At 56.3% G+C, this 23,436-nt stretch overlaps 1 protein-coding gene across 3 annotated transcripts in view; it reads right to left on the reverse strand.

Annotated features, from left to right (window-relative positions):
- Positions 1-23,436, reverse strand: part of FGD5 (FYVE, RhoGEF and PH domain containing 5) — a 118,199-nt gene that overhangs the window by 49,918 nt on the left and 44,845 nt on the right. For all 3 annotated transcript variants that reach the window (XM_018038321.1, XM_018038320.1, XM_018038322.1), the window contains exon 3: positions 10,914-11,049. In XM_018038321.1, coding sequence (XP_017893810.1) covers positions 10,914-11,049 — 136 coding nt within the window. The remainder of the gene's footprint in view (positions 1-10,913; positions 11,050-23,436) is intronic.

A 23,436-nucleotide genomic window follows, 5' to 3' on the forward strand; every position in this document is an offset into this window, starting at 1 on the left:
TGTAGGCTACAGTCCATGGGGTCGCAAACAGTCGGTCACGACTGAGCAACTTCACTACTCCTCTTCTCACTAAATATTTTGCAAAATAACTGTTTTTCATAATAAGTGCTATTTATGTTAACATAAAATGGTCTGTGCCTGCTAAGTCGCTTCAGTCATGTCTGACTCTCTGCGACCCTGTGGACTGCGGCCCACCAGGCTCCTCTGTCCATGGGATTCTCCAGGTAAAAGTACTGGAGTGGGTTGCCATTCCCTGCTCCAGAGGATCTTCCCAACCCAGGGATCAAACCTGAGTCTCCTGCATTGGCAGGCGGGTTCTTTTACCATGAACGCCACCCCGGAAGCCCTGAAATGGCCTACTGTTGCTCTCTTTAGAATGAGTGAAAAGATACGTGTTTTTTAAGTTTTACTCAGTGTTACCTTCTCACATGGTAACCATGGATAGATACAACTTACAGAAACAAAAATTCTTAGGGGCCTTGGATCATTTTTTAGAGGCTAGATATGGGTCTGAGACCGAAAGGTTTTAAGCAGCACTGTTTTAGAGAGTGTCACACTGATCACAGAGGACTGTGGATGGAAATGCTCTGCATTCTCAGTGACGAGCTAAGGCGCAGAGGTCTCGCGGCCACTGTAATATAATAGCAATCACCGCATTGTTGCTGTGCGAAGCAGGGTAATGAGCCCCAGGCTGCCTGGCCTGGCCCTCAGCAGGGCCCCGTGTATGCCTGGGGCCGCCATTCTCTCCCTAGCGTCCTGTCCTGCGGCAGAAGGAGAAACCGCCCCAAAGGTCCTATTCTGTCACCTCTCGCCCTGCTTGCAGGCCTGCTGGGTTGAGACCTGCTCGGCCTTTAAACAGCTGCCTCTTTCCTTCACCCTCGTCTCTGCCGGCTCCCGGCAGAGCCCCACGTCCTGACGTCCGCGGCCTGGCTCAGTGCCCCCTCCTCTGGGCACACCTGCTCCCTGCCCACGGTCACCTGGGCACACCACTCCCCCACGCCGTGACCCTCAGCTTCTTGGCTCCTGGGGACAGCTCTCCTTCTCAGATGACTGTCACCGACACCTGTGTCTGCTCCACCCACCTGGGCCTTGACCCCGCTCAGAACTGCCCTGCTCTAAGTCGGTGGGCGCTCTGGTCAGCACCTCAGACCTGCGTCCCCAAGCGTCCCGCAGCCTCAGCTGCGCTGCCCTCTTAGCTCATGAGAGCTACAGCCAGGGGCCTACTCCAGCCCACCCAAGGCTGTCAGCTGCAGCCCCGAGCAGCCCCACAGCCCCCGAGAGAGCCTGCCCTCCCACCCGATGGTGACGCCTGTGCTCTGGGCTCCACCCCTTCCTACACCTACACACCTGGACAAGTTCCTTCTCTGAGCCCCATCGGTAAACCAGGGAGAACAATACCTACTGAGTAATGTAACAGCTGGTGCTTCTCGGACAGTATGACAGCTACTGTTGTTGCTGTTCAATGGCTCAGTCGTGTCCGACTCTGCGACCCCATGAACTGCCTCCCTGTCCATTACCATCTCCCGGAGCTTACTCAAACTCAAGTCCATTGAATCAGTGATGCCACCCAACCATCTCGTCCTCTATTGTCCCCTTCTCCTCCTGCCTTCAATCTTTCCCAGTATCAGGGTCTTTTCCAAGGAGTCAGCTCTTCGCATCAGGTGGTCAAAGTATTGGAGCTTCAGCTTCAGCATCAGTCCTTCCAATGAATATTCAGGACTGATCTCCTTTAGGATGGACTGGTTGGATCTCCTTGCAGTCCAAGGGACCCTCAAGAGTCTTCTCCAACACCACAGCTCAAAAGCATCAATTCTTCGGTGCTCAGCCTTCTTTATTGTCCAACTCTCACATCCATACCCGATTACTGGAAAAACCATAGCTTTGACTAGACGGACCTTTGTCGGCAAAGTGACATTTTTGCTTGAAGACTTAGTGTGTGTTAAGTATGGTTCTGAGCTTTCTACATGGATTATCTCATTAAGTCCTCCCGACAACATATGAGGTAAGTACTATTATTATTCTTACCTCCATTTCACAGATGGGGAAACTGAGGCACAGGGAAGTTCTATCCCTCTCCTGCTCCATTCCTCCCTGTCCCATGGAACTCAGATTTATTCCGTAAGTTCGTGTAGCCTTTCTGTACCTTAGGGCTTTCCAGCTCATGCAGGTTCCTGAGTCCAGAAGTTCCCTGTGATCTATGAAGTGTCTCTAAGTCACCGGCTAAACCTTAGCTGGGCAGAGCGCCAGGGTGGGCCCCCGATGCTCCATCCAACCAGCCTCCTTGACCACATATCCTGTGGGTGGCGGGTGGGGGGACCACATCCGGACAGAGAGAAGGGGATGCTGACCAGGGCTGTTTCAAACCCTGGGAAAGATTCCTAAAGAGCCTTAGCTATTTTGAGGGTCCCAGCGAGGGGCCTTGCTGGAGTGTCCTGAGGTCATGTCCGGAGCTCAGGGACCCCACGAGAACGCTGTCTTCGAGGCCCCCCAGGGCGCTGCCAGAATGGACAGCATCCCCTGCCTTGGAACGCACTGGGGTTTCCAGCACGGACTTCAGCGGCTGTCAGGAGGATCAGACAGGCGCTAGAGGAGAGGAGGGTTGCTTTTATCCCAGCTGCCACCTGTGTTTGCACAGGTGCCAGAGAAGGGATGAGGCGGGCCAAGGAGAGGCCACACCTGCAGGACAAGGGGGGAAGTAGGTGGGACCAATGGAGCCTCTCCCCCCAACTCCCCCTCCCCTAGGAACCAGCAGTCAGCTTTGGCTCCTGGGACTCCCAGCCTAACTCGAGCTCTTGAGCACAGGCTGGAGTGAGCCTGGGTTTGGCCCAGATTCTTCAGAAAACTTCCAGCATCACAGAGAGTCTCTGGTCCTGGATGCGATTTGTGATGCTGATGGCGTGTTATTTCGGAGCTTCAGGAGACCCCACGAGGCTTCCAGAGACCTGACTTCTCCTCGCCTCTGTCTCCAACCTGCTGGACAGCCTTTAGAGGGCGGCGGCCTCTCCCAGAGCCACGGTCTCCTCTCCCGGGAGACAAAGGGCTCTCCCGTATCACAGACCCCACACGCATGCCCTCCCCATCCCTGGCCCCTGGTATCCACCGTGCTCTCTGCGTCTGTGCCTCTGACTGGCTTAGTCTCCTGCTGCACATGGAGTCACATGGTGTTTGTCCTTCTCGACTCCCTGACTTCACTGAGTACCGAGCCCTCGGGGTCGGTGCACGTTGTACCACGTGACAGGATTTCCTTCCTTGTAAAGGCTGAGTAGTATTCCACTGTGTGTGAAGTCCATGCTGTTTAGGCACCCATCCTTCAATGGACACTAAGAGGGCAGATTTCATGTTAAGTGCTCTTAATAAAGTAAAGAAATCAAAGAGGTCCTGTCCTGAGCATCTCACTTCAGTTTGAGAAAGGACCACCCAAAGGTCAGGAAGCCAGTCAACGACTGGGCTCCCCGCCTTCACGCCGCGTGCTCTGCCCTCCTAGGTAGCTCTCTCCTTTCTATGTAGCCACGTCCTGCATTGCTTCACAGAGCACACTACACTTCACCTCCTCCTGGAAGCCTCCCTGGCTGTCCTGACTCTTAAGACTGGGGACACTCACACGGCTCAGGCACAATTACACAGCTGAGACCCCATAATTGTTCCATTGTTCTGCAAATAACTGTGATGTGTAACCTTTATGAAAATGCATAAAATGCAGCGCCTAGAGATTATCACACGGGGAGCCTTCTCGTTCTCCACCCTGACCGTAAGTCTCCAGTCGGGCACCCCCTGGCTTCTTTTCCTGCACCTTGAGGTACAGAGGGCACTGCGGATACTCCACACAGACCAGACGGCTGACACACAGACCAGAGCTCAAACCTGAGCGTGCATATGAGCCGCCGGGGGGCTCTTGTTAACATGCAGATACGGGATGAATCTAGGGACTCGGGGTGCTGGGGGTCTGCGGGTCAGACTCTGAGCAGCCGGGCTGTGGACCAGGCACAGAGAGTGATGCTCACAAAGTCAGGAAGGAGAAAGGGAGGGCAAAGGTGACCTTGTGGCCTCAGCTCTAAACTGGTCAAAGGGGTCTGAGCCTTGGCAAAGAGGAAAACCAGGCACAGAGGAAGCTCTCTGAGGACCGGGGCCTCCCAACGCCGCCACCCCCAGTCTGGGGGCTTCTGGCAGCCCGCAAGCCCTCCAGGGCCCTGAGCAAAGAGGTGTGGGACAGGCAGGCAGCCGGGACACTGCCCTGGACCCCTGCACCCCGGTTCTCTCCCTTCCACGTTAGGTTCTGAGAGTCTGCACCTTCATCGTCCTCCACTCAACTGTCTGAAAATAAACTCTCTGTGTTAACTTGGCCAAACTGCTAAGCTCTGTAAATTGTACATGACCGAAGCGGTGCTTTTGCTCATTAAACTGTCCATCTGAGAGAGTTTTCCACGCTTAAATGCAGGACCTGGGTCTAACGCACTCATTCATGTATCCGTTTCGTTGAGGATATTTACCGAATGCTATTTTATGTGCCAGGCAGCAGCGACGTAACTGCGAATAGGACGGTCACGGTCCCTGCCTTCGTGGAGCTATTCTGAGAGGAAAAGGTGAACAGTATGCAACTAAGCAGAAGAAATAACACAGAACAATCACAGCCTGAGGTAAGGCAGAGGAAGGAGAGGACGGGAGTGCGCAGGGCGAGCAGGGAGAGGCCTCTCAGAGGAGGTGGTGTCTCCCCGCAGCCCTGCGGCCTGCAGTGACAAAGGCAGGAAGAGCGTCTTGTGCGGAAATAAGCGCAAGTGCAAAGGCCCTGGGGTGTGGGCAAGGAACAGACCACCTCGATCTGCAGCCTTTGTGGCTGAGCTCCATTCCATCCGTGATTAACACATGACAGCAGGAGATGAAACGCCAGGGACTCTCAAGTCTTTCCAGTCTGGTGCCAATCGCCGGAATAGCGAACTTGAGAGGAGAGGCAAGGACTTGGGGGTGGGGGGTAGGGCGCGTGGAAAAGTGGCGAGTTCCGCTGGGGATGTGCCGAGTCTGAGGTGTCTGCAGGGCTTCCGAGAAGGGCCCCTTAAAGCAGGTGGCAGCTGGAATGTGAGGCTAAAGGGAGGGGTGGGGTGGAAGGTCAGCTCCGAGGACACACCTGAGGAGGGCTGGCCACTGGCCCGCCAGCGGCTGCCGGAGCAGAGGACCGAGAGGAGAGTGGGGCTGGAGGAGCCCCAGGAACTCAACACCTCCATGGAGCCGCAGGCAGAGAGGATGGCCAGGGAAGCAGGGGGAGAGCGAGGAGAAGACAGAGCCAGAGACGCTGAGGCAGCTCCTGTGGCAGGGAGACCGCCAGAGTGGAGGCTCGGTGTCCGAGGTGGACAGTGTGCAGAGCCGGGGACCACAGTGAGGGGGGCGGGGAAGTGGGAGGAGCCTGCTTGTGGGTGGAGCAAAGGCCTGCAGAACCTGTCCAGCTCACCTCCTCCTCCTCTGCCCCCCCCCTCCCCGAGGCTGACCTCCTGGGCTCACTCCCACCTCCCACCTCTGCACTGTGGCTCCCTGACCACAGGGCTGTCCCCAGACCTTCCCATTTTCTGGGTACATACACAAAAGAATTGAAAGCGATGTCTCAAAGAGAGAATCGCACACCCAAGTTCATAGCAACGTGACTCACAGCAGTGGGGAAGTGGAGGCAACGCAAGCATCCGTGGACGGATGAACTGACAACATGTGACATGAACACGTCATGGAATTTCATCCAGCCTTCCAAGGAAGGAAATCCTGACACGTGTGACAACATGGATGAACCCGGAAGGCATTCTGCCAGGTGAAATAAACCAGACACACAGAAACAGACACCCTGAGAGTAGGCACAGTGGCGGTGTCTAGAGTGATCACCATCACAGAAGCAGAGAGTAGAATGGGGCGTGCCAGAGGCTGGGGCGGGGCGGGGCGTTGCCATGTAAGACATGCTGACTCAGTCTGGGAAGATGAAAAAGTTCTGGAGATGGACAGTAGGGATGGTTGCCCAACAATGTGAATGCTCTTGGCGCTACTAAACCATACACTTAAAAACGGTCCAGGTGGAAGACTTTACGCTATGTGCATTTTAAAGCCCCCACTTTTTTTGTTTGTTTGTTTTTGCTGTGCCAGGCCTCAGCGGCGGCACATGGGGTCTTCTATCTTCAGTGCAGCATGGGGGATCTTTAGTTGCAGCATGTGAGATCTAGTTCCCTGATGAGGGATCGAACCCAGGCCTCCTGTGTTGGGAGCGTGGCGTCTTAGCCACTGGACTGCCAGGGAAGTCTTTCAACGAAACTTAAAAACATAAAAAAGAAAAGCCTCCTCCAGCCTCCTCAAGTTTCCCGTCTCTCCTCTCCCCCCGTGCCGTCCCCCGCCTCTGTGGTTTGCGTTGTCCATAGCGCTTTCACCACCGCAACCCATCTCAGGGAGTTTTCTGGACGACTGCTCATCACCTTCTAGAAGGTGCACTCCAGCAGAGCCAGGAGACACCTGGTCTGACCTGTGGCTGCTGTTTCTTCAGCCCTTAGAGGGGTGCCTGGCACACAGTAGGTGCTCAGTAAATAACTGACAAAGAAATACAACTGCTGAAGAAAAGGAGGGCTGGGTGGAACTGGGTGAGGTCACAGAGAGAAGAGGTGCGGATGGGAGGGAGCTCTCATCCGAAAGGAGACGGTTTTCTGGGAAGGTGGGCTGGCTGCAGGGGAAGAAGCTTCGGCAGGTGAGGCCCGGCCTCCCAGGCCCACAGGAGCGTGTCTGCAGTGGAGCCAACACGCGCCGAAATGCAGGATTCAGGGTCTGCAGCGTGGAGAAGGTGCATGGTGACATTAACACAGGTTGGGGGCTGGCCCCATGGAGGTGACCAGGGTTCAAGCGGATCCTTTAACCCCGACAGACGGTCAGGGCAAGGTCACAGGTGCAAAGCTGGGGGCAGGAGGCCAGCATGGAAGCCAGGCCGGGCCCCTGGGCCCCTGGGTGCAGCCGGGAGGGGGCGTCCTGCCTGGGCAGGAACCAGAGAGGGTGGGCAGGCAGGATGGGTCTGCTCCAGAGGACGGGGCTGGGCTCAGGCATGGACCTCTCCAAGAAAACAACATCCTTGGTGACAACGGGACTCCAGCCAGGGAGGAGGTAACCCGAGGGGCCACCAACTCCCGGGCTGATCTTGGGGGAGCTGGTTTGTTGCCCAGAGAGTCCCCATTAGCTTGAAAACCGGGCACACTGTCGGGAGGGGAACTGGCCAGCCAGCTTGTGAATGCCTCCTTTCATTGCTAGATCTATTTTTAGGTCCGTCTCGATTCTCTTTTTTTGCCCCCTCTTGCCTTCAACCCACACCCTTTGTCTGTCCTCGAGTGGGAGCGAGAGAGGTCAGACAGGTGGGTGGACCAGCTGGGCTCAGCTTCCTGTCCTGCTGCAAAAATCTCTCCCCTCCCGCCTGGATCGTCCCAAAACATCTGGGAAGGGTGGGTGTGGCTCAGCACTTTTTATTTATTGTTACGTAAACCGTATCACCCTGGAGGAAGGGTGGGGCTCACCACCATATCCCCACACACGCCCAAGGTCCACGGGAGGCCATCCCAGTCCAGGGCTGCCCCTTTGAGACGGCTAGAGTGGAAATCTGGGTCCCCTTGTCCCCAGGACGCAACAGAGGCCCAGAGAGGTGAGGTCTGCTTTTCAGAGAGGCAGAATTTTCAGAGAGGATGGAAGACGGAAGAATAAGAAGTGAATGTTCCACCTCCCCACCCCAGGAAAGATTGCTCTATCTAGCAACTTCCCAGTGGTCGAGGGGCCCTCACCCCCCAGGACTGCCAGGGAGCGTCCTGCAACAGCCTGTGGTGGGGGCTTGATCAGGAGGTACAGACACTGATTGAAACCGGCCTGCTCTCGGCTCTGCCCTCTCCTGGGATCCACCCGCAGGAAAAAATGTGTGTGTGAGGAGGGCTACGAATGGGTGCCCTGAGGTGCTGTGCACAGAGCAGAGGAGGCTAAGACTCCGAGCTCCCAATGCAGGGGCCTGGGGGGTTCGATTCCTGGTCAGGGAAAGAGCTCCCACGTACTGCAACTAAAAGTTTGCCTGCCTCAACTAAAAGACCCTGCACGCTACAACGAAGGCAGGGATCCTGTGGGCAGATGAATAAATAAGTTATTGAAACACCAGAGACACTCCAAATGCCCCTCAGCGAGGGGAGGGCCGAAAACAGCAGCACACCCAGACACTGGAAGAGTCGGGCACGGAAAAAACGAGTGAGAGCTCCCTGCGCGGACGCGGGGCAACGTCTCAGATCCCAGCGAATGAACCCCACCAAGTGATCGGCCCTGTTTCTCAGAGCTTGATATGGTTTACGGGGGGGAAAAAAAAATCACAGCTCCACAAATAATGTCATCCATCTCGTCCGTTTCCGATGCTTAATGAATGATGTATAAGGTGAGGAAGGACACACAGCCGACTGCGTACCAGGTACCTCGGTGAGGCCCGGGGGCTGGGAATGAGCACCCCCTGGGGTACTGAGCCCTCACCTGTGGGGATCTCAGACGTGACGAGGACCCCCCAGCGGAGCATGCTCCAGGTGATGAAGACCTGATGTCCACAGGGCCTGGACCCCTGCAGCATCACAAAGGCCTCACAGGGAGGAAGTCGGGGCGGGGAGCAGGTTGGCGGGGGGCGCACAGTCTGTTTGGCAGGTGAGGAAGCTGGGCCCCCGAGAGTGGACGGACCAGCCTGGGGGGTCTGGCCTGCCACGTCTCCCTCTGGGCGCTCAGAAACGACGGGACGGTCCTTCTCATGGTGGAAAGTGGCCAGCAACACAGTGGGAGCAGGGAGACGCAGGTGGTCCCAGGGGAAGGTTGGGAACCACCACGGGGTACACAGAACTGCACGTGGGGGGCCCCACTGTTTTCTCAGTCCCTCAGCTCTGCGGGGACCCAGCCCTAGCCCCAGCGTCAGAGTGAGGGCCGACCCCCAAGGACAGTGAGGGCGCTCTACTCCCAGGCTCCACAACCCCAGTGATGAAGGGCCAGAGTCAGAGCTTACCTCCCTTCCCCACATGCCCATCCCTCCCCAAGCCAAGAGCTCCTCCCGGAGGGAGGGGAGGAAGCGGAGAGGAAGAGAAGGCCACCAGGATCGCAGCAGAGAAACAAGCAGACAAGAATGGGTTTGGAGTCAGCGCTGTTTCCAGCCCCTTCAATCACGTGCAGTGTGGCCTCGCGCAAGTGACTTAACCTTTCTGAGCCTCTGTGTCCTGGACTGCAGAACAGGGGAAGTGCCACCGGCTTCAGCACTCTCGTAAGGAATGAAAGGGAGAGCGGACTTGGGAGTACTGGGTGCCCCGCGCACAGCTCGCTGCCCAGAGTGAGGAGCAGGGAGAGGAGGGAAGGGGAGGGGACCACAGCCGAGCGGGCGGGAAAGCCCCCTGACCCTGGCCCTGACCCTTGAGCATCCTCGCAGCACCGGGCAGACAGGTGAGCAAACTTTTAAAAGAAACCAAATGCACCACAGAAAATGAAATTCGTGCTCGGTAAGCGCCAGGCACCTGGGTTGGCGCTCCCAGAGGAAGAGCCTGTGGTCAGAGTGGACCACCTCACCTGGGCTGGGAGGGGAAGACGCCTGCCCGGGGTGGGGGACAGAGAGGAACAGGTGCCGAGGGAGGCGTTCGGGCTCCTTCTCCCCGGCAGATGGGAGGGCGCCCAGGAGATGAAGGGACAACCCCAGGCTGGTCTCAGGCGGCCCGGCAGTGGGTGTCACCCTGGTCTAAACTGCTGGGCCCCAGCACCTCGTTATGTCGCCTGGGGGACACCACTAACAGCGGTGTGGCCGTGGTCAAGTTCTTCGGCTCCGATAGTTTCTGCAAACCTGAACACGGGAAAACAGCCCGTGTGTCCTGGAAGTGCATGAAAGGACGGAGACTGGGTCGGGAACGGCGAGAGGCGTGGGCTCACCCCAGCACAAGATGGTGAGCCGATGTAACCACCACCACGAACAAGGCCTGAGGCCTGATAATAAGGTCTGGGCCGCGACTGTGACCTCGGCCTCGCCTCACTGTCCACCTCCAGAGCTTCTGTGGTGGCTCAGATGGTAAAGAATCTGCCTGCAATGCAGGGCACCCAGGTTCAGTCCCTGGGCTGGGAAGATCCCCTGGAGGAGGGCAAGACAACCCACTCCCGTATTCTTGCCTGGAGAATCCCACGGACAGGGGAGCCTGGCGGGCTACAGTCCATGGAGTCTCAAAGAGTGGGACACGACTGAGTGACTAACACTTTCTGGTTCACTTTCTCTCAGCCCCGCCCACCCCCCACCCCTCACTCCAGCATCACGGTAGGGAGCAAGGACATCTCCATGAGACTCGCTCACACGCCTAGCTCATCGCACCCTCACAATTCCCACTTCACAGATGAGGAAACTGAGGCCCAGGGCCCCGAGGTCACTGGAATCTAGCCCTTGTGTGCTCAGTCACTCAGTCGTGTCTGATCCTTTGTGACCCCGTGGACTGTAGCCCGCCAGGCTCCTCTGTCTGTGGGGATTCTCCAGGCAAGAATACTGGAGGGGGCTGCCTTGCCCTTCTCGAGGGGATTGTCCCGACCCAGGGATGGAACCCCGGTCTCCTGCCTGGCAGGCAGATTCTTCACCATCTGAGCCACCAGGGAAGCCCTGCCTTGATTCAAGTCAGGCAGTTCTATCCCACGTCCCCCCTGACCGAGGCTCTGGAAGCCCCAGGCTCCGGGGACCCAGGTGGACGTGAGGAGTCATCCCCGCAGCATCCCGTGGCCCCCGTCTGCCGTGTGTCTTCAGGCAGCAGCGCCGAACAAGACTCGGCCTCTGCGTCCAGCCAGGGCTCAGCTGTCTGCAAACAGCTCCCTCCGCCCGGAGACGGGAGGGAGTGGGCCTTCCCTCCACCTTCGCGTCTCTGACCCCCACATCCCACCGGCCACCCACCTACCTTGTGGGGGAGGCTGGGGTCTCTAGGAACGCTGTCCTCCTCCTCTTCCGAGCTTCCGCGCTCTTCATCCGATGTGAGGTCCTCCTTGGGAGCCACGGCCGAGATGGGACAGACCTTGTAGGGCTCGGTGTAGGCGCTGGGGACACAGCAGAGAGGCAGGGTCAGAGCTGCCAGTCTGGCCAAGGGACAGTGAACCAGCCAGGGCCCTGCTAGCACCACGAGCCATTGCCGAGTGCTCTGCATCTCCACAGGGACCCAGAGACAGGTAAGACCAGGCAGGACCTCCTTCCTGCCCCAACCCCGCCAGTCTGTTCTGGTTCACTGGACATTCCAAGCTCTTCACTGCCTCAGGACCTGTACACGTGCTGTTCAAGACAGACCTCTCTCCCCATTAGCTGCAAGGAGACCCGGGCTCGATCCCTGGGTCGGGAAAATCCCCTGGAGAAGGGAACAGCAACCCATGCCAGTATTCTTGCCTGGAGAATGCCAGGGACGGAGGAGCCTGATGGACTGGCCCCGTCACAGCAGCCTCCTTGCTCCCAGCCTCTCTCTACACAGCAGAGTGACCGACAAGACAAAGCAGGCCACATCTCAGCACTTGCTCGAGGACCTTCAACGGCTCCCTTCTGCCTTTGGCAACGTGGTCCCAGACGACGTCTCATAGAATCTCTCTTCATAGTGGAAACTCAAGCATCTTGTTAGATGTTTATCAGTACTGATTCCTGCCCTCTGGGAATGATGGATGGATGGATGAGAAGCGGCCATGAGGAAGGTGTCTTCAGGCCTTCAATGGGCAGGCTCAGGACCCCTGCCTCAGGCCTGGTCCACGCAGGGGGAAGCATGGCCTGGAGGGTACGTCAGGGGAGGACATGCGTGTTAGGCGCGGTGCAAGGAGAGGCTATTCCTGGCACCAGGAAGACCACGACACCTCTCTCCAGGTCTGCCCCGAGAAGGACCAGCGTCCTCTGGTCCATACGGGGGCCAAGAGCCAGAAAGATCAGGGAGAAGTGGCCTGTTCCTGCCTGGACTCCTGGTGCCGCGTGTGTGTGTGTGCGTGTGTGTGTGTGTATAGTGTGGGCTTACAGTCATGCATCTGACTGTACAGAGACACAGCCCTGACCCAGGCTGGAGCCGTGTGTCTGTGTGTGTGTGTATGTAGTGTGGGCTTATAGTCATGCATCTGACTGTACAGAGACACAGCCCTGACCAGGCTGGAGCCGTGTGTGTGTGGTGTGGCCGTGTGTGTGTGTGTAGTGTGGGCTTTCAGCCATGCACAAGTGTGCAGACGCACACCCCTGACCCAAGCTGGAGCTGTGTGTGTGTGTGTGTGTATCTGTGTGTGTGTGTGTGTGTGTGTGTGTGTGTGTAGTGTGGGCTTACAGTTATGAACCTGTGTGTGGAGGCATAGCCCTGACCCAGGCTGGAGCCAGGACCCGCTCAGCTATCCCACCGCCCACCCTTCTGGCCACAGCTCTGCCTTTCTCTTTTTCAAAATAATGGATGGCCCAAAAGTTCATTTGGGGTTTTCTGTAACATGCATGGAATCTCATTAAGATCATTAGAAGATTTCTTATCAGAATTTGGAGGATACAAGGTAGAGGGCCAATATATTCAAAATGCTTAAAGAAAAAAAACCTGTCAGCTAAGAATCAACCCTGAATTCCACACAACTGTCCTTCAGAACGGAGCTGGACGTTAAGACATTCCTAAATAAGCCTGCAGCAGCTTGTGGCAACAGAATCTGCGCTGCAGGAAGCATTCGAGGGAGTCCTGCAAAGTGAGGTGAAAGGGCACTAGACAGAACCACAAACTCACAGGGAGAAATAAAGGTCACACATGGGCAATTACAAAACTGCAATGATGAATCCTACCAAACAGTCAAGGAAGAATGAACGCCAATCATTCTCAAAGTTTCCCCCCAGAGGTGAAGAGGGAACACTTCCCAACTCATTCCACAAGGCTAGTATTGCCTCCATCCTCCAGGCAGCAAGTCGGAACCCTGAACATCTCAGGCCTGAACACGAAACGTCTTCCAAGTTCACCCTCACACGGACCCTCCCGACTCCGCTGGCCCCTCTGTCACAGCCTCGGAGCCCAAGCCATCACTTGCCTGGAGTTCTGTAACACTCGCTTCCAGTTGGTGCCCCTTCCCTGGGGCTGCCCTCCCATCTCTTACCCCGGCGGCCAGAGGGACCATCTCAGACCCCGTCTGACCCTGCCACCCTCCTGCTGAATCTGTTCAGGGCAGTCCAGTGCTGCTGGCATTTGGCCCCAGCAGCTCAGCCTGCTGGGCAAAGCTCCGCTACCCGGGGGTGCGGGAAGCTGGGCATCCTTGCGCCCGATGCTGCCGTGAAGTCTGCCCAGCATCAGACACTGCCAGGTACCCAGGAACTTGGGGGGCTCTGCCTCAAGCCAGGTAAGGGATGGACTCCTTGCAGCAGACACTGGGGAGAGAGCTCATGGATGCCCAAAACTCCAGAGATGGGGAGGGGCTGGCTCAAGGTCACATGGCAAAAGGGGGCCAATACACATGGCCTCTGCCTACATTTGATCCCATTTAACAGAAATGAAAAGAGAGGCCCAGATGGGTTCCCTCAGGGCACCACTGTGTGCAGCTGACTCTGAGGCTGCAAGGGCAAAGGGGCTTTGCTTTTGTTCTCTGTGCTCTTTCTATTTCCTTTTGGAGCAGCAGCAGGAGAATCCCCTTGAACAGAGGAGCCTGGCGGGCTGCAGTCCATGGGTTCACAAAGAGTCAGACACAACTGAGCGACTTAGCACAACTCCCAGGTGGGGCTGTCTGGGTTCAAATCCTGGCCAGGTATTATATTACCTTTCTAAGCCTCAGCAGTGCCCAACTCATTCAGCTGCTGGGAGGGGTCAATGAATTATACTGCAAGACACTCACAACAGTGCCTGGCACATCACAACTCAATAAAGGAGAGCCACGGCTCTCCTCCTCCCCAGCTTGGCTTGGCTGAGCACGGCTGCTCCATTTTGGACCAACTGCTGTCTAAAGTCAGCTTGTCTTTAGCATTTGCTTCTATTCTGACCTCATCCTGATAACACCCATGAAGTCACAGTACGTATTCTTCTAACACTTTAAAATAACCCACACGATTATTCATCTATGACGTGTTTGACGACAAAGCCCTTGCCCTCCCCTGAAGGTGCACAGACCTTCAGAGACAAACCCAGTGAGCACGGATCCACCATCTGTCCTCAAGCCAACCTCAGCTTCTGGCTAGAAACGTGTCCCGGGCTCTCTTTAATATACTTCTTCCTCTCACTTTTGTTTTCTAGAAAGATCTAAGAGGGGAGTCAGGAGACAAGGGCTGGCGTGCTCTCATGATATTCTGGCTCATTAATTTCACTGTCCTATTGAGGGGCTGTGAGCACAACAGACGGAGGCAAACTGCCATGAAAAACACGCTTTCACAACATAAAAAAGTGACTGTAATCCCCCGCCTTGACAGTCAATGGAAGCCTTAGTGGCAGACCTTATCTTAGACTGGACTCATTAGTTAAATAAGCAGATCAAAATAGTCTAGGACCACTGGTGTCAACAGAACTGCGTCTATGCACTTTTGATATTTGCTACCAGCTGATCTTCAAATCCAGGGGAAGAAAAACACCTCCAAGACATGCTTTCTTAATAACTTCTACCCAAATGCTCCGACACGCCCTGGAAAGCTCATGTCCTTGGTGAGTAATCACTTCCTCCCTAGGGAGACAGAATGGGAACCCTCACAGAGGGTTCATCCATTTCCCCAGTTCAGTTCAGTTCAGTCGCTCAGTCGTGTCCAAATCTTTGTGATCTCATGAACCGCAGCACGCCAAGCCTCCCTGTCCATCACCAACTCCCGGAGTTCAATCAAACTCATGTCCATTGAGTCAGTGATGCCATCCAACCATCTTATCCTCTGTCGTCCCCTTCTCCTCCTGCCCCTAATCCCTCCCAGCATCAGAGTCTTTTCCAATGAGTCAACTCTTTGCATCAGGTAGCCAAAGTATTAGAGTTTCAGCTTCAACATCCGTCCTTCCAATGAACACCCAGGACTGATCTCCTTTAGGATGGACTGGTTGGATCTCCTTGCAGTCCAAGGGCCTCTCAAGAGTCTTCTCCAGCACCACAGCTCAAAAGCATCAATTCTTCGTCGCTCAGCTTTCTTTACAGTCCAACTGTCATATCCATACATGACCACTGGAAAAACCATTTCCCCAGTCAATCAACATGAACCTGTGAGACAGGTCCTTTGCACAGTATGCCCTGAGGAAGGCTGCAAGGCCTGTATTTTCAGCTATCTGGTTCCTATCTGTTTGGTTTTTGGCCATTCAGACTCTGTACTGTAGGTACTGGTGGCACAGTGGCAAACAAACACACACGGTCTGTTCCATGGCCTCTCCAGTCAGAATGCCCAACCCTAACGAGGGGACGTCCCCGACGACCCAGTGGCTGAGATTCCACGCTCCTAACGCAAGGCTCCCGTCTACTCACTCACCCATCCACACGCTTTTCACCCACTGGCCGTATGGCCACTCACCCCTCCCTCCCTCCCTCTCTCCACCAGTGCCCCCAGCCCTCCATCCACCCACTCGCCTACCCATTCATCTGTCCAACTGCCCGCCTGCTCAGCCATCCCGCCACCCACCCACCCATCTGGCGATACTTCTATCCATCCAATCCAACCACCCATCCTTCCATTCCCGCACTCACTGGCTCACCAAAGATAAAGCAGCGCCTACTTCAAAGAGCAAGCCCATGAAGGAAACAAGGGTGGCCACAGTACAGTGCAAAGCACCGGCTGAGAGGACGGGTCCAAAAGTCAGCCTGCCTGGTTTGAATCCCAGCTCTACCACTTCAAGCAAGTTACTGCAACTTTCCATGCCCGTTTTTTGTTTTTTTTTAATCTGCAAATCAAGGGTAATGACACATGCTGGGAAAACGGACAAAAATGCCACGTGGTCAGCAGTGTCGGTTTCGAGACCAAATGGCCTAGAACTTCGGCATCAGATCAAGGAGAGGCGCTGTGACCTCAGGCAAGGCCTCTCTGTCTCTAAGCCGCAGTGGGGATGACTGTCTAGGTTCACTGTGGGCTTCAGGGAGAACAGGATGCGACCTTAATATGTCCCTTTTGGCCAGCCTGCAGAGGGGCCAAGTTTTAAATCCCCCAGACTAGTCTCCACAGGGCTGTGTCCTCCCCCTGGGTTGACTTGTGCTTTAAAGGGAACATAAATTAAAGCTGCTCAGAGCTCGTTACCCTAAACGACCCTCCAAATGAGCACAGTCCTTTCCAGCAGCCTGGAGTCGTAAAAGGACACGAGCACCCATGTGGGGGGGACGAGCGCTTTGTAAGCTGGCCCAGGGTGGTCGGGCTCTGCCCGTTAAATCCCACCCGGTGTGACACTCACTGACAGCGGGAAGGCTGTCCCCTGCGGGAGCCTCTCACGGGCGCCTAGGGCCCTCGCTCTGCCCCCGCTGGTGCAGTGACATGTGGGAGGAGGCCAGATTGCAGATGTCATGGCCCCTGGCTCCTCTGAGATAGGCTGGAACCTTCCTGGAGCTCTCCAGCTTGGCGGGGGTGCAAGGACTTCGGCACTGCGATCTCTGGGAGCTGGAAAGTTTGAAATGCAGGAGACAGGATGACGGACTCGGCAAATATGACTATCCTCATTCGTGGGGTGGCTGGAAGAGCTTAGAAGGGGATGGAGGAGGGGGCTGGGTGCAAAACCAGGGATTTCCAAATCCTCAGACCCGAGTCTAACTCTCTGATCTCAGCACCTTCAGAGTTCACTCAAACATCCCTCCAGACCTTCTCCGGGACACATCTTCTGCCCTGATTTCCTGGTCACTCAAACCTGACCCCTCACCAGTCCCCCTTCTTCAAAGGCTCAGGAAGTTTTCCTAGATACACATATCACCTGCACTGGGGGCTTTGAATCTCAGGCACTGGAAACCATCCAGGAAGATGGGGCTCAGAGACCTGAGAGTCCTGCCTTCCCTGCTAACCTGCTGCATGGCCATGCTGGTGGGCCTCAGTTAGTGCATCTGTAACATGGAGGAGCAGACACCCGCAGCTGTGAAAACGGGTGACTGTGTGCACTCGATGGCCTGGCTGGGGGGCGGGGGGCCAGGCTCTGAGAGCAGCTGCCGCCTGCAGTCTCCTGGCATGAGCCTCTGCTTCGCTCCCTCTGGAGGGAGTGTGGCCCAAACCCGGGGTCAGCCAAGGGAGAGTGCTCATAATGCTTCCCAGAAACATGATTGAAGGAGAGGCTTTTCTGAAAGTTCAATTTCCATCTTGCACTAAGTAGAAACAGAAGTGCATCCTTGCTCTCCGTCCTCCAATAGCCACACCCCTCTTCCTCAAGCACGCACGCCTCAGGGTTTTATAGGGATTTGTTTTCTTGTTATAACAGGTTTATTGACATGTAATTCACATACCAGGAGGTTTATCCTTTTAAAGGGTACAATCCAGCGCTTTTTAGTATAGACACAGAGCTGTGCAGCGATCACCACTATCTAATTTAGAAACTTCTCATCAACCCCAAACGAGACCATGTACCATTTAGCAATCAGCCACATTCCTCTCCCTCCCCAACCTCGGGCAACCACTAACTCACTTTCTGTCTCCAGCAGTAGCAGCGTTAGTCGCTCAGTCGTGTCCGACTCTTTGCAGCCCCCTGGACTGTAGCCCGCCAGGCTCCTCTGTCCACGGACTTCTCCAGGCAACAAATACTGGAGTTGCCATTTCCATCTTGAGGGAGTCTTCCTGCCCCAGGGATCGAACCTGAGTCTCCTGCACTGCAGGCAGATTCTTTACCACTGAGTCACCAGGGAAGCCCAGGGCTCTGCCTATTCTAAACATTTCACAGAATGGACTCATAGTCAAGCCATCATTTGTCCTTTTGTGTCTGGCTTCTCTATTACTTCAGCATGCTCAAGGGCACTGCACTCTGTTCAAGGGCCACTGATACTCCACGGCACGGCTGCGCCACATTCAGCTTGTCCGTCCATCCCTCGAGAGACGCTTGGGCTGTTTCCACGTCTCGGCTAGCCTGAACAGTGCTCCTAGGAGCATTCACATTAAGAGTTTTTGGGAGTATGTTTTCATTTCTCTTGGCACACCCAGGTGTGGAACGGCTGGGTCATATGGTAACTCTACGTTTAACATTTTGAAAAACCGCCGGACTATTTTTAGCACAACATCTTGCACTCCACTGCCAGCACTGAGGGTTCTGATTCCTTCACGTCCTCATCCCTCCTTGCTACTGTCTGTCCTTGTTATTTTAGCCTTCCTAGTGGCTTTGATGGAGAAGGCAATGGCACCCCACTCCAGTACTCTTGCCGGGAAAATCCCATGGATGGAGGAGCCTGGTAGGCTGCAGTCCATGGGGTCGCACAGAGTCGGACACGACTGAGCGACTTCACTTTCATTTTCACTTTCATGAACTGGAGAAGGATATGGAAACCCACTCCAGTGTTCTTGCCTGGAGAATCCCAGGGACGGGGGAGCCTGGTAGGCTGCCGTCTATGGGGTCACACAGAGTCAGACACGACTGAAGTGACTTACCAGCAGCAGTAGCTTTGAAGCGGTTTACGGGGATTGTCAAGGAATTCTGTTCTCCTTGATCACAGCTCAGCCTCTTCCTGACCCAAACAAACACTACAGTAATTTCTATTCAAAGAGAAATGTAAGTATGATTCCCAAGGCTTCCTTTACAGAAAATCAAATGAGGTTCAGAAGTGCAGGGAGAACACGTGACTACCTCTGGAGGCTCTGCAGAGGCCTCGTAACACGACAGACGGATATAAAGAGGTAACGACAGAGAAAAACCATAGGTCAGAGCCCCAGTCTCGCGAGTGTGACGTTCTCTTTGGTTCTGGCTTCGGGTAACAGTCTTTGCTTCCGGGAACGTGGCGTGCCGGGGAGGACATAGGTGAAGAGTCCTGCGTGTCTGGCTCTCAGCAGCAGCCACGCTGTGGGCAGGTGCCCCCTTGGACCACTGACCCCAGACCCATCTCTGGGGCCATGGCAGAGGATAACGTTAAAGGTCACGAGTGTTAGGATCCCACCTCCCAAGGTCAGGCCCAAGCTCTGCCACTTGTCAGCCCAATGCCCTGAGGTCAGCAGCCTAACCTGCCTCAGTTTCCTCACCTGTAAAATGGAGATGCTAACAGCACATCACCCTCCAGGGTTTACGAGACGATGTGTATGAATGAGGCAGGTGGACTGCTCAGCACAGCGCCTGGTAGGCGGATTCGCTACAATCAGTCTGAGCCAGAGGCCAGAATGTCTCGACCCCTTACAGACCCGGGTGGTAATCCCACCTCTGTCACCAGCTTGCTGGGTGGACTCTCTCCTCTCCTTGGGCCTCAGTTTCCTCATCTGCGACACGAGGGAGTCAGAGGTCTTCTGCAGGCCCCACCACCATGACGTTCTGTGAGTTTGTGTCCAAAGGGGTCCCCTGGGAAGCTGAGGGGGTCTGTCCCAGTGATTCCTGGCTCATCTCTTCTGTTCTGAGCCGTCACGTGCAGCCAAACCACCACCGCCCTGCCCCCCACATGCCCCGGCCCCTCCCCATCTCTGCGCCTCTTTCGAGGCTGTTCCAGAATTCCTTCCTGCCTGCCTCCTGCTCCCCTTGCCCCTTACGGTCCAGCCACACACCACCTCTTCCAGGAAGCCTTCTCTGCCTCTCCAGCGAGGGCTCTCGTCCACAGTCACACATGACTGCCGAAATCTGCACCCCTGAGCCAGCTCCCCTCCCCACCACCAGCTCTTCGAGGGCAGGAGTCAGGGGCTCACCGTGCACTTCGGTGTCTTCCGTGAATGGCACAGCAGGTGCTCGCGTCGAATGACTGTCCACGGAGCTCGGTGACAGCTCAGAGTTTTACTTGGCAAACAAAGGACAGTATATCCTTGAGACGGCAGACCGAACCCAGAGGAGAGGCGGCCAGACAAGTCTTGGTGCACAGACGCACTATTCTGCTAATTAAGTGAGTGAAGCCGCTCAGTCATGTCCGACTCTTTGCGACCCCATGGACTGTAGCCTACCAGGCTCCTCCCTCCGTGGGATTCTCCAGGCAAGAGTACTGGAGTGAGTTGCCATTTCCTTCTCCAGGGGATCTTCCCAACCCAAGGATCGAACCCGGGTTTCCCGCATTCCAGGTGGACGCTTTAACCTCTGAGCCACTGGAGTACACCAAACCACAAGAATCCCACCAGCTCGGTGTCTTCCCCTTACCCCAGCAAGGATAAGCTGCTGGGACCTCATCTATCCTGACCTCCATCCACAGCCAGGCAGAGACAGGACAACGCAGGGGAGGGAGCGGAGGGGCTGCTCCAGACCTCTGGGCATCAGATGTTCACAGTCGAGGTTAATTTACAAAGGGCAAGGGACCACAGGGTGGGGTCAGGGCTAGGCTCCAGGGTCCCATTTCCGAAGGCGGATCGGCCAGACCAGGAGACCGCACAGAGGCAGGGTGGCGGCCACGCCCACACCACCTGTCACGACCACCATCACCCAGTGGTAGAAAGCCACACAGGCTTTGCAGCAGAGCTCCAAGGAGCAGGGATGCAGGCTCTGGATGGCCATAACTGCCAGCCCATTGGCCACCTTGTCCGAGAAGCTCATGGTGTCGTACACGAAGGCTCCACTGTGCGTGAGGGCCAATGAGGTCAGCCATCATGGCCAATGAGGTGACCAGGATGGTGGCACAGCCCACGCCCAGCAACACAGCCGCCGCCACATACACAGCCATGCCCGGCTCATCTGCCAGCGCCATTTAAACCATCCTTAAATTGTTTTTAATTTTTATTCACTTACTCGGCTGTGCCCAGTCTTAGCTGTACATGTGGGATCCAGTTCCCTGGCCAGGGATTGAACCCAGGCCCCCTGCAAAGGGAGCGTGGAGTGCCACCGGCTCACCAGGGAAGTCCCGGCCGGACTGTTCTATTGCTTTGAGTGTGGCTGAAGGTGGGGGTTGGGAGAGCCCAGCCCTGCACCGTGGGCTGGACTGGACATGTGTGCGTGCTCGCTCAGTCGTGTCCGACCCTTTGCGACCCCGTGGACTGTAGCCTGCCAGGCACCCCTGTCTGTGGAATTTTCCAGGCAAGAATACTGGAGTGCGTTTCCAGTTCCTCCTCCAGGGGCTCTTCCCGACCCAGGGATGGAGCCCACATCTCCTGTACTGCAGGCGGATTCTTTACCACCGAGCCACCAGGGAGGCCCCACGTGGACACAGCGGGACAATGATAAGGGCGGCGGCAGCGACAGTAGGAGAGGCCGAGCCCAGCGATCCTGAGTGCTGTGCTGGTGACGTGCCCGGCGCCTGACGACCCTTCTCCAGCACCGTATCCTGCAGGTGCTGCGGTGCCCATTTCACAGATGGAGAGCGAAGCAGAGATGGGGTATGTGCAGAGCTGGGGTCTCACCTGAGTGCAGGGACCCCGGCTTCAGAGCCCGTCCCTGTAACTGGCCCCTACACTAATTCCTCCAGGAGAAGCAGCCCAGGGGGTCGGGCCGGGGCTCTGAGCCAGGCGGCGGACGAGCCCCACTGCCACCCGCCTCCGGCAGCTGGGAATGCTGAGGCACTGCGGGGCTACATGACTCCCCCAGGCCTGCTTCTCCCTCCCTCAGCCTCGCCCACCCGGAAGCACACTGAGGCGATCTGCACCTGGGCCCACTGCCCTCTGTGCCGGCGAGTAAGACGTGAAAATGTGCAAGAGGCACCTGGACACACCGGGGCCCGTAGGGCAGCCGGCACCGGGCGGGTAGGAGGCGGGGCTGCCCTGACACGTGAACACGTGGGTCAAGCGTGGTTGGAGCCGGACGCCTGGATGGGGGACACGGGGTCCAGACAGAGACCATCGCCCTAAGGTTGAGACCTAGAAGGGAGGGTGACCCAGGTAAGGCAACAGGCCTGGACCCAAACACCTGGGCACGCAAACGCTCGTCATGCAACTCTCTGTGGTCTCCTCTGCCCGCAGTGGGGAAGGCACACTTCCAGAGAAATACCATGCTTTGCCAAAGGCCTGTGAATGCCCCTTGCTTCTCGAGGGCAGAGCTACTGGCTGAGGACAGATGCCTGGGAAATGCGAAGTCTCTAGGTGGATGAACTCTCCTCTCCAGGCCCAGCTCTGACTTCATCCCCTCTTCCAAGAAGCCTTCCCAGCTGCGACCTCACCTCCTTCAGGAAGCCTTCCAAGCTGCAACCTCACCTCCTCCAGGAAGCCTTCCCAGCTGCAACCTCATCTCCTCCAGGAAGCCTTCCCAGCTGCAACCTCACCACCTCCAGGAAGCCTTCCCAGCTGCGACCTCACCCCCTCTTCCAGGAAGCCTTCCCAGGTGCAACTTCATCCCTCTTCCAAGAAGCCTTCCCACCTGCGAGCTCATTTCCTCCTCCAGAAGCCTTCCTTGACCACTGAGCAGGTCTACCATGAACCTAATGAGACTTCAGCTTTAGGCTCCACACCTGCATGAGTCCCTCTCACGGCTTTGTAGATTATTTTATATCCTTTGTTATACATTCTTCATCTTAAAGAGACTCCCCAAATTACGTACGCTTCAGAATCTGCCCTGCCCGGCCCCACCTGCCTGCCAAAGCCCTGCTCCCCCTACGTGGCCCAGCACCCACGAGCTCCCCTCACTGCTTGTGGCCTTAGCTCTGCACAGGCTTCCCCTCCCTCACCAGCTCCCAGTGCTGAACTCTGCACACGGCAGGTGCTCCACCCACCTGCTGGTTTTAGCAGGCTCCTGGGGGAAGCAGCTCCAGGCAGAGTGTGCATCCGTGAGTAGACACGGACCTGGGGGCATCCCCGGTCACAGCTGCCCCCTAGCACGGGCAGTGCAATTCCCCATAGGCCAAGCGCCTGCTGTCTGCCCCATCTCACCTGACACGTCACACGTGCTGACTGGCTACCCCACCCCCGGTGCGGGGGACACAGAGCAGGGAGGAGACGCCCTTTCTCTGCCCTGAGGCACCAGCGAGAACACAGACAGACACGCAGCAGAGGGGCGCGGAGGGCTGTGAACACAGTTTGGTTCAGTTCAGTTGCTGAGTCGTGTCCAACTCTTTGCGACCCCATGGACCGCAGCACGCCAGGCCTCCCTGTCCATCACCAACTCCCGGAGTTCACTCAGACTCACGTCCATCGAGTCGGTGATGCCATCCAACCATCTCATCTCCTGTCATCCCCTTCTCCTCCTGCCTTCAATCTTTCCCAGCATCAGGGTCTTTTCCAGTGAGTCAGCTCTTCCCATCAGGTGGCCAAAGTATTGGAGTTTCAGCTTCAGCATCAGTCCTTCCAGTGAATATTCAGGACTGATATCCTTTAGGATGGACTGGCTGGATCTCCTTGCAGTCCAAGGGACTTTCCAGTCCAAGAGTCTTCTCCAACACCAAGCTCCCCACTCCAGTATCCTGGCCTGGAGGATTCCATGGACTGTATAGTCCGTGGGGTGGCAAAGAATTGGACACAACTGGGTGAACACAGCCAAGGGGCCCTAAGCTGTGGGGGGGGGGGGG

This window comes from Capra hircus, chromosome 22, assembly GCF_001704415.2.
Source record: "Capra hircus breed San Clemente chromosome 22, ASM170441v1, whole genome shotgun sequence".
Taxonomy (NCBI): Eukaryota; Metazoa; Chordata; class Mammalia; order Artiodactyla; family Bovidae; genus Capra; species Capra hircus.